At 42.7% G+C, this 11000-nt stretch overlaps 1 protein-coding gene across 3 annotated transcripts in view; it reads right to left on the bottom strand.

The window, feature by feature from the left end:
- Positions 1 to 3412: 3412 nt before the first annotated feature.
- Positions 3413 to 11000, bottom strand: part of LOC115132385 (spermatogenesis-associated serine-rich protein 2-like) — a 54055-nt gene continuing 46467 nt past the window's right edge. For all 3 annotated transcript variants that reach the window (XM_065020810.1, XM_029664982.2, XM_029664981.2), the window contains 8 exons: positions 10014 to 10245; positions 9683 to 9868; positions 9330 to 9465; positions 8895 to 8953; positions 7372 to 7481; positions 6654 to 6756; positions 6302 to 6450; positions 3413 to 6162 (listed from right to left, as the gene is read on the bottom strand). In XM_065020810.1, the coding sequence (XP_064876882.1) occupies positions 5860 to 6162; positions 6302 to 6450; positions 6654 to 6756; positions 7372 to 7481; positions 8895 to 8953; positions 9330 to 9465; positions 9683 to 9868; positions 10014 to 10245 (1278 nt within the window). In that variant the 3' untranslated portion in view covers positions 3413 to 5859. The remainder of the gene's footprint in view (positions 6163 to 6301; positions 6451 to 6653; positions 6757 to 7371; positions 7482 to 8894; positions 8954 to 9329; positions 9466 to 9682; positions 9869 to 10013; positions 10246 to 11000) is intronic.

The raw sequence follows: 11000 nt of genomic DNA, 5'->3' as shown, positions 1-11000 counted from the left end.
TTCTACTTTGTCTGACAAAGCTATGTTTGTTGACAACATATGCCAGGACCTGCTCCAAGAAAATGGATCTGCCATAAAATTGTGCCAATCAGTTGAGCAATTGCACCTTGCAGTAGATGAGTGCAGTTCAGAGAGAATTCCCCATTACTTGGGTGTTAGTCAAAAGAAACCAGAGACAATGTCCCTTGTAAGTCTGGATTCAGACAAAACTAATTCTCAGGAAGATGTTCAAGAATTTCAGGCCACTTCAAGTCTATCCACGCAGGCAAGAACCCCATCCCCAGTGGAATTGATCTCCAATGGGTCTGTCCATAGTGTAATGAATGCCCTTCTCTCGAAAGTCAAAGAGAATTCGGTTGAATCAGTGGTGGAATTGCACCCGGCAGTAGAGGAGTTCAGTGCAGAGGTTCCCAGAGCCATTGCTTTGTCTGTGGTTCCGGCAATCAGCACTGTCAAAACGCCTGAGCCATCTCTCACCAGCACTAAGGCTCAAGGAAAGACAACCAAAAACAGGCGAGAGAGATCTTATTTCCCTAGTTGTTGTCCACAGAAGGAGCCAAAGAAAGCCAAAGTGAGTTCCGTTTCTACTTTGTCTGACAAAGCTATGTTTGTTGATGACGTGTACCAGGACCTGCTCCAAAAAAAGGGATCTGCCATAAAATTGTGCCAATCAGTTGAGCAATTGCACCTTGCAGTAGATGAGTGCAGTGCAGAGAGATTCCCCCATTTATTGGCTCTTAGTCAAAAGAAACCAGAGACAATGTCCTGTGTAAGTTTGGCTAAAAGTCTGGATTCAGACAAAACTAATCCTCAGGAAGATTTTCAAGAATTTCAGGCCACTTCAGGTCTATCCACGGAGGCAAGAACCCCATCCCCAGTGGAATTGATCTCCAATGGGTCTGTGCATAGTGTAATGAATGCCCTTCTCTCGAAAGCCAAAGAGAATTCGATTGAATCAGTGTTGGAATTGCACCAGGCAGTAGAGGAGTTCAGTGCAGAGGTTCCCAGAGCCATTGCTTTGTCTGTGGTTCAGGCAATCAGCACTGACAAAATTCCTGAACCATCTCTCACCATCACTAAGGCTCAAGGAAAGACAACCAAAAACAGGCGAGAGAGATCCTATTTCCCTAGTTGTTGTCCACAGAAGGAGCAAAAGAAAGACAAAGTGAGTTCAGTTTCTACTTTGTCTGACAAAGCTATGTTTGTTGACAACATATGCCAGGACCTGCTCCAAGAAAATGGATCTGCCATAAAATTGTGCCAATCAGTTGAGCAATTGCACCTTGCAGTAGAGGAGTGCAGTACAGAAGTCTCCAAAGCCATTGCTTCGTCTGTGGCTAGAGTGATTAGCGTAGAAAAAATGGCTGAGTCATCTCTTAACACTATTGCTCAAGGAAAGCAAACCAATAACAGGCAAGAGAGATCCTATTTCCCTAGCTTTTGTCTGCAGAAGAAGAAAAAGCTAAACAAAACCGAAAAGAGTTTTTCTACTTTGTCGTACAAAGCTAATTCCTCTGGTCCCCAAGAAGTCCTACCGAAAGTCTGCGGCAGTGCCACCCCAAGTCTATGCAATACAACAGAATCTCAGTCCACAGCTACAGGAACTCAATCTACACCCGTGGTTTCCTTCTCCAGTGGGTCTGTGCATAGCTTGGTATGTGCACTCCTCTTGAAGATCCGGAAGAATGCCGATGGATCTCCTCCTCAGTCAGAGCCAGAGCTGATTGAGAAAGCCCTGTCTGTCAGTGGATCTGTGTTGACACTGTTGGCAGAGGTCAACGGAATGTCCGTTGATGAGGAATCATCTACCCCTAGTCGGGCAGCTCCTGATGAGGTAGTTGAAGCAGTGTACAAGGACCTGCTGCAGGAAAAGGGTTCTGCAATCGAATTGCACCAGGCAGTGGAGCAGTGCAGTGCAGAGGTCCCTAGAGTCATAGCCTGGTCTCTGGTAAAGGAGATAAGCACTGCTCCCCCCAATGAATTCCTTGCTGCCCCAGCTTTCCTCCTCTCCTCTGTCCTGCTTCTCTCCGGACATCCAAGTAAGGCGATCTCATTATCTGGAAATGCCAAATCACTTGCCGCAGCAGCAAGTGATAGACTCCCTAAGGATGAGAGTCAGAAGAGGTTTGGCTTGTTGCCAAAGCTGCCTAAGACACATAAAATGCAGAAGATGCCAAAGTTGAAAGTGAAGGTATGGTTTGAAAGTCTTTGAATTAATAACACTTTATTTAGTTAAGTGTCTCTATTTTGACATTTTATGCTGTGTTTATGAACCATCAGTTTTAATTGCTTGTGAATTACAATGATTGGGAATGATCAGAATTTCTGTTTCTGACAGCTTAGTGACTTATGTTAACACTTTTCTATGACCTTCCAGAACAAAGTGGATCCACTGGCCATCTACCCCTCTTTTGATCTTCTGAGAGAGGATCCACTCGAGGACACTTGTGATCATTCATAAGGAAGCCACCTCTGATGATCATATAAACGGTAAATCGAAAAAATCCCAAACATTTTTTGTTGAATACACATAATCTTGTCCATACCATTTTGAAGTGTTACTGTTGATGGGTCTAGGCCCTGATTTTAGCTCATGCACAGAATTGATTTCTCTCATGTCAGGATATGACACTTGTTAACACCATAGATATGTCAGCAGTCTGTCACCATCTCACTACTCTGTAATATGTTGGGATGCTGAGCATGTGCAAATTAGTTTTTGAACTGTGGTGAAATGTTTTATGACTATGGGATCCTCACTAACTCTCTCTAATTAGACTTACAGTACAGCTGTCCTTTTACATCACCTTCCAACCCATTTGGAGAACTGACATTCTGGCTCTGGCACCAAAAGACAGTCTCTCTTCACTAGCATTGCCAGTGTCATCACCAAGGCCTTGACTAGAGCACTTCACCCAGTCATGACCAGATCTAGGACCATCCGTAATAATAGTTAACTTGACCACCTGATAATTCAAGAGAGGATCCACTGGATCTTGGGACCTTATGATCATCCATCTTTGTTTAGATAAATTGGATTCTGAACTAACAAGTTTATCATTCCATTGTTTTCATTCTTGAGGTTGGTAGCCACACAATTACATTTAGACTTTAGCTAGGTTTAGCTAGCTAGGTTTCCATCCAATTGGTGACAGATTTTCATGCAAATATTATATAAACTGAGATTTAGACTTGTCCCATCAAGCCTCTGCCACAACATCTTAAACCACCTTACTTGCTCCAATATGGCAAATTGAATTACATAATTCTTATATAGTTAACCATACAATGAGAAGTGATATGACCATATCGCCATTTACTTTGCTTACAGTTAAGTTGACATATGAATCTGTAAAATACAGTCACCTTGAACTGTGCCCATGAAAAGCATATGAAGACAAAGGACACCTGCTTATGTATTGCAAAGTTTAATAGTAAATGAAAAGTGTGCCTTTCCGCATATGGGGGGGTGGGGGGTGTATTAGAATGGATGGGGAGGGCAGATGTCTTTGGTCCATACTTCATGGTTGCTGTAAGGAGGGGGGTGTATGAATTGGATGGAGGCAAGAGAAGGCACTTAAGTTTACAGTTTGCACTGGAAGAATTAGACTGAACTAGATTGTTAGTTCAGTCCATATGACTGAACTATTTCAGGGGTAAACCATATGCTCAGCATTTATATAACATACAAAATGCCCCATGTGAGCGCAACAGAATTATAGCTATATATACACACAGTAAAGAATTAAAACGTAAAAGATTTTTTTTTTTACATGCTACTCAATCTAGAATAGATTATCCAATTGGAAAACAATGAAGTTATTTTTTTATAGGCAGAGAAAGAAAAAAGGAAATGTTTTTTTTTCTCTTTGGTGATCACCAGATAGTTGAGAATGTAGACAAAGCTGTGAATGTGAGTTCTTACACTTGGTAAAAGGCATAAATAATTCCCCATAGAGAATAAAATACTACATGTACATGCTTGAAGCTACCACAAGGTAACAACTAGCAATGTGTTGTGGAGAGAAAATGCAGTGCATGCATCTCCGCAATTGAAGAGTAGGCCTACTGTGCATTAGGATTACTGAAAATAGGCCTAAATTTACAGTGCAGATCTGAGATTAGGAAACATTTGCTGAAGGCAGGAAGCTCCTGGAGTTGGCTACCAAGCCTTATGTGCTCAAGCACAGTTGCTGATACATGCCAACTGATCTACCCTGCTGTATACACTTTGCACTTCCCCAGAAGACTTTGTAAACCATTGAACAAACAAGAACTACATAATCTTTATGTTGATGTGCAATATAACAAACATGAAGAAATTTTCCTCATGGTCAAATTATATTATGAAAAGAAGACTTCAGTACCTATGTTTATAACATATCTAAAACACAAAGGTATTCCTATGGATAACTTCCCACCAGTAATATTGGAGGAGATGGAGGGGGTTCTCTCAATTCTTCTACTCATCGGGTATGACCCTTTGGTACACAGAGGTAACAGCTGTATAACCTTATATACACATGCCTTGCAGTTTGACACGACACCGCTTTGCTTTCTGTAAATGGTGAACCAAGCCCCATTTCAAAAGATTATCAGGGGAAAAAAGCAAACTCCGAAAAGCAACATTATGCCTCCAGGCAGTGTACAAGTGGAAACAATCAGATAATTTGTTAAGTTATTGTATACTTTACTAAGAATCTTAAATCAGTCCCAACTCAGTAGTCATAAAACGTATTTGAACTAAGATCGAAACAGCATTCACAAATTTGATCCGATTTTTTTCCCTTCTCTAGGAAATGATCAAGAGGAAAGTTAACATTAAAAAAGGACAAAGCTCCTAAAGCTCGCTTTTTGAGATGTAAAAAAATCACAAGAACGTGCACTGATGTTCGTGATGCAGGCATCTCTGCATTTCGAGAAAGGCAAAGTTACACTGTGATACATGGCAAGCATGTCAAGAGTGTGCCGTTTATAGTCCTGTCTGAGATGCACTGAAAATAAGAGTAGACCAAATAACACCTAAATATATGTACTTCTAACAAAGGGAAGTCCAAATTCAGACTGTAGGTGTAGGGGAGTGGGGGTTCCTTTCTCATACCTGAGACTTGAGAAGTGGAATAATTCATAATTAAATATGTATGTAATAAAGAAATCGAGCCTTCTCCTTGGATTATACAATAACAATATAGAGAAGGACAGGACAACTATCCACTAAACTATTCTCATACATGTGAGGGAGGGAAAAAACAACTGCCATCAGGCAACATCCAAAGTGATTGCCTCTAGTTCTAATTATAAACTGATTCTTTGTCCAGTTCAAGGAGTACATATTATTTACAGACACAACCAGTATTTATGGAAAGCTCTAAATGAATTGGATACAAATAAACTTATGTAGTGTTGATTGTATGCCATTGATGAAAGTCTTCCATACATACTAGCAAGCATGCCATAACATATGGAACTAAAATGGTGATGGACTACAAAACAAAAATGGCAACCAAAATTAATTTGATGCTTAAGAAAAAATCAAATAAAAATGCCTTTTAGCAGTGCACAAAATGCATATAAATCACCGCAGTCTCTGTGCTGAACTCATCATCAGATAACACTGGCCTCTGAAGTAGCAAAATGCTGCTCAATCAACAGGCATGAGAAAATAGGTCTTATTAGCAGATTTTCAAGTTTGGTGGATGAATGGTTTTGCCTATGGGTGGCACTAGAGCTCATTTGACAAAAAGATGTAAACTTGTATTCTATTCTTCATCAAAAAGGAGTTAGTGGGGTAGAAGGGGCAGGGTATCAAGGGTGGAGTGCCAGGGTTAGTAGGGGGTTTTAAGCCAGGTAGTTCCGGTGTCAGGGGCAGTGTGTCCGCGGAGGCCTTTGGGGTAGACCGTTATGAGAAGGGTGGTCTTGACGGTAAGAAGAGGATGGAGTGGAGTTGGAAGGGCCTCTTGTGGAGTTGGAGGATTGTGTTACAGTGCTGGTAGGATGGCTGGGGCCGTCACCTTGGCCTTGGTTGCCCTGGTAGCCTTGGTAACCCTCGGAGCGGTAGCCTCCGCGATTGGTGTTCCTGTCGCGATAGGAGCCACCATTATACCGCTGACCACCGGAGTAGTATCCCGGGCCCGCCGTATACCGCCTGTTGCCTTGGAAAGTCTGAAAGGTGCAGATTAAAATCACACTTAAAACACAAAGCAATCATATCATGTTTAATATTTTTACTCCTAAGGAAACATGACTGAAAACAGTTAGCAACTCCTTTAGTTGCATGTTTATGATTGCTTTGTGAGCTGACCGTTTTGTTCGGATGGGTAGGGTGTCCTTCGAAGCTGGAGCCCTGGTGCTGAGACTGAGGTGGTGCTTCTAGGGACCCTGGGCCTGTGATGGACGAGGAGGTGGAACTACAGCGGGAGCGGCTGGAGTAGCCTGTCTGAGGGTGGTACACTGAAAGGAGAGGGCGTCACGAGGGCAGGCGTTACCATAGAGATACATAGTATTATTATACAAATATGTGTTCTATTTAATTCTGTGGGCGTTACTATCAAGACAATTGATTAATTACCCTCTAAATAGCAATGCAATACTGTATGATCACAGTGAGTTTCTGTAAGAGGAAAGACACCAAAGAGAAGAAAAAAGGAATGTACCTGATCCAAATCCTGTGACGCTTGTCTTCAGTGGTTCTAGCTCGAAAGTGAACTTCACAGCTTTTCCAAGGTCTTCATCATACTTACGTTCACTTACAAAGTGCTGGAAAAAGAGGAGACAAGACCTACAGTATGTGGATACCCCTTCAAATGAGTGGATTCGACTATTTCAGCCCCACTTGTTGCTGACAGGTGTATTAAATAGAGCACACAGCCATGCGATCTCCATAGACAAACATCGGCAGAGTTCACACAGAGTTCCAAACTCTGCCATTGGCCTCTGGAGCACTGGAAACACGTTCTCTGGAGTGATGGGGTTGCGTTCTCAGCCCTCTCCTGTAGTGCCAACTGTAAAGTTTGGTGGAGGAAGAATACTAGTCTAGTGCTATATTTCATGGTTCGGGCTAGGTCCCTTAGTTCCAGTGAAGTGAAATCTTAACCCTACAGTATACAATGACATTCTAGACTATTCTGTGCTTCCAACTTTGTGGCAACCATTTGGGGAATGCCCATTCCTGTTTCAGCATGACAATGCCCCTGTGCACAAAGCGAGGTCCATACAGAAATGATTTGTCGAGACCGGTGGAAGAACTTGACTGGCCTGCACAAAGGCCTGACCTCAACCCCATTGAACACCTTTGGAAAGAATTGGAATGCTGACTGCGAGCCAGGCCTAATCGCCCAACAGCAGATAGTGTTATTGCGGTTGTCAACTAACCTTTATGTCCGCTCGTAGCTCACTCAGTTGGTTCTCAGACATGGATGCTGATTGGTCAGTTAGCCTGCGGAGCTCCTCTGCTCTTTTTTGACGGCCATCCAAAATGGCCACTTAAATACAGATACACAATATCAGGCAACCGCTCGCTCACTAGACACCTTCAGTTGTACGGAGAGAAATCCACACATAAGCAATACCATACTGAAACTTGGGACTCAACATGAGACTCAACATGAGAAGGTAAGACTATTAGTTGACTAGTTTTTCCAAAATAAAATCATACAGAATACAACACTGCATCCCTAAATAACTCCACAGGCTTTTCCTGCTGCTGACCAATATCAGGACTGAGGAGGGAAAAAGAAAAACCACAAAAAACTCCCACAGAGGAACCTTACGGTTTGTTTATCAGTTGCTAAGGAGAATCAAATGACAGAAAATACTTCTCTCCTCATGAGGTTAAAAAGGGGAAGGGAAGAAAGTCTAATCCATTAACAGTAACACACACCTAAAGGAAGGGAAGAGATTAGGGCAGAAACTGGTACATTTGAAGGAATTTTGAGTTTCTGTAATGTCAAAGAACTTCTCTAGAGTTCCCTCGCTTCTTCCCTCAATTCCCCACACACCTAGACACAAAGAAAGCATTTAGTCTCCCTTGAAACCTGACACTATTCACTTTTTCCATGCTCAGGATACACAACACTGTATTTGGAGGCAGTAAAGAATAAAGGGAGAATGGCCTACTTGTGGAAATATGCAGTCTTGCTCTGTCATGTTTCACTACATTGAAGACGGGTATGCCTAAGGCCAAAAATAACCTTAAGGACATACATTCGAAGAATGCTGGTTGGTTACGTGTTAACTTATGAACTGGGAGGGAGTAGGTGACATCTATAGGTAGCCTATATGGAATGTCCTAACTGGGACAAAGGCTTTCAGGAAAATAATAGAAACATAGTAATAATAGAAAAAAAGTCTAATAAACACTGAGTGTACAAAACATTAAGAAGACCTTAATATTGATTGGCACCCCCCCCTGCCCTCAGAACATCCTCAATTCGTTGGGGCAGACTCTGCAAGGTGTCAAAAGCATTCCACAGGAATTCATGTCCCACGTTGACTACAACACTTCCCACAGTTGTGTCAAGTTGGCTGGATGTCCTTTGGGTGTGGACCATTCTTGATACACAAGGGAAACTGTTGAGCGTGAAAAATCCAGCAGCTTTGCAGTTCTTGACACAAACCGGTGCGCCTGTCACTTACTACCATACCCTGTTCAAAGGCACTTAATTCTTTTGTCTTACCAATTCATCCTCTGAATTACACAATCCATGTCTCAATTGTCTCATGGCTCAAAAATCCTTCTTTAACCTGTCTCTGAAGTGGATTTAACAAGTGCCATCAATAAGGGATCATAGCTTTCACCTGGTCAGTTTGTCATGGAAAGAGCAGGTGTTCTTAATTTTTTTGTACACCGAATGTACATTGAAGTCCAAATGCTAATTGAAAGGTGTTGTACTCACTGGCTTCTGCTTTGACTTTGTCCATCTCTGTCAACAGAGTAACCTCTCTGTCCATTAGACTAAGAGAGAGGTTGGGAGAAAGAGATATGAAATGACATGTTCTTTACTACGATAAGTTGACCATGATTATTTACATTTCTAAGATAGTCTGTACTTTGATTTTGGCAATACTCACCATTTGTCAACTATGACAACACTGGTTAGCAATGGCCTACATGTAATGCTGAAAGAGGTACTAGTGGTGGTTGCTGTAGTGCAGATGTGAGAGCAATGAACTGGTTCAGTGATCAAATCTCTTAAATTGCTTAGCTAAACATTCTGCTTAAAAATAATGGAATTTGTGGTAAGTTATATCCCACCATAACAACTTAATATTCCAAATATTAACTACAACTTTACAAACTAATGTAGTGGAGTTAATGTTGGGAGACGTACCAGCTCTGGAGCTCAGCAAACGTCTGCTTCATGGTCTTAATAGAGGAGTCCATTTCATCCTTAACCAACACTCTGTATCGAGTAAGCGACACTGTGCATCTCTGCAGGTCCTTCACAGAGCGGTCAATGTTGGGCGCTGAGTGTCAAAGAACAGGGTCAGAGGTCACTTGTCTTAAACAAAGCATTACTAGAGCTGTTGTCATTAACACTCCAGTGCACACATCCTAGTTTTATAAGATAATACACAGTTTAGGCACCTGGGACTACTAATCTACCATCGGACTGCAGGAAACCCAGGGATTTGACAATATTCTGTATCAACAATAAGGAAATAAAGCACATTTGGCACCAACCAATCTTCCTGGCTCCAGAAAATCCCTGTTGGCTTTCATCAGTGGTGAGCACAGAGGAAGTGGATGATTGCTGGGAGTTGGTTCTGGGACGGAACTTGTTGCCACGGGGAGGCTGGTGATTCTTTCCTCCTTGAGCATGATGAGGGGTGGTGCTTGGGCCACTACAAAAAGAGTCTGCTTCCACACCTTTAAGGAGAAAGACACTGTAGTGTGATATTTTCCGATGGGTAGGCGTTGGCTTCAACTACAGAAGATTATCAAAAGTGTAGTATAGTCTCAACAAACCAAAGTTTGACTGACGGATAAAATAAAGACTGCTCTATAGCAATACCTGTAATGTCTGACGTGGCAGGCTCAGATTCGAGCTCAGCTGCATCCAAGAAGGCAGAATCCAACTGCTCACTCAGAGAGTCTAATGAGTCTCCGTCCAACACAGAGCCATTGGCATGGAACCCATTCACTGCTTCTGTACTCTCAGTCTCCGAAGGCTGTGTGGTTTCGGCTGGAGCAGGCTCCTCTCCCGGAGGCTGTGGCTGGGGCTTGGGCTTCTTTTTCTTCTTGGGCTGGATGTTGTAGAATCAAAGTCAGACTAACCACTACAATAAAACCTTACATATTTTGGAGTTCATATATAACAAGCATATATGCTCTGCAAAAAAGAAACGTACTCTCAGTGTTAACTGTGTTTATTTTCAGTAAACTTATTAACGTGTAAATATTTGTATGAACACAAAATTCAACTGAGACATAAACTGAACATGTTCCACAGACATGTGAATAACAGAAATGTAATAGTGTGTCCCTGAACAAAGAGGGGGTCAAAATCAAAAGTAACAGTAAGTATCTGGTGTGGCCACCAGCTGCATTAGGTACTGCAGTGCATCTCCTCCTCATGGACTGCACCAGATTTGCCAGTTCTTGCTGTGAGATGTTACCCCACTCTTCCACCAAGGCACCTGCAAGTTCCCGGACATTTCTGGGGGGGGAAATGGCCCTAGCCCTAACCCTCCGATCCAACAGGTCCCAGATGTGCTCAATGGGATTGAGATCCGGGCTCTTCGCTGGTCATGGCAGAACACTGACATTCCTGTCTTGCAGGAAATCATGCACAGAACGAGCAGTATGGCTGGCGGCATTGTCATGCTGGAGGGTCATGTCAGGATGAGCCTGCAGGAAGGGTACCACATGAGGGAGGAGCATGTCTTCCCTGTAACGCACACCATTGAGATTGCCTGCAATGACAAGCTCAGTCCGATGCTGCTGTGACACACCCCCCAGACCATGACGGACCCTCCCACTCCAGAGTACAGGCCTCGGT

This window comes from Oncorhynchus nerka, linkage group LG7 (genome assembly GCF_034236695.1).
Source record: "Oncorhynchus nerka isolate Pitt River linkage group LG7, Oner_Uvic_2.0, whole genome shotgun sequence".
NCBI classification, from domain to species: domain Eukaryota; kingdom Metazoa; phylum Chordata; class Actinopteri; order Salmoniformes; family Salmonidae; genus Oncorhynchus; species Oncorhynchus nerka.
The sequence above is the reverse complement of the archived record's forward strand: the minus strand, read 5'-3'. Positions and strand labels throughout refer to the sequence as shown.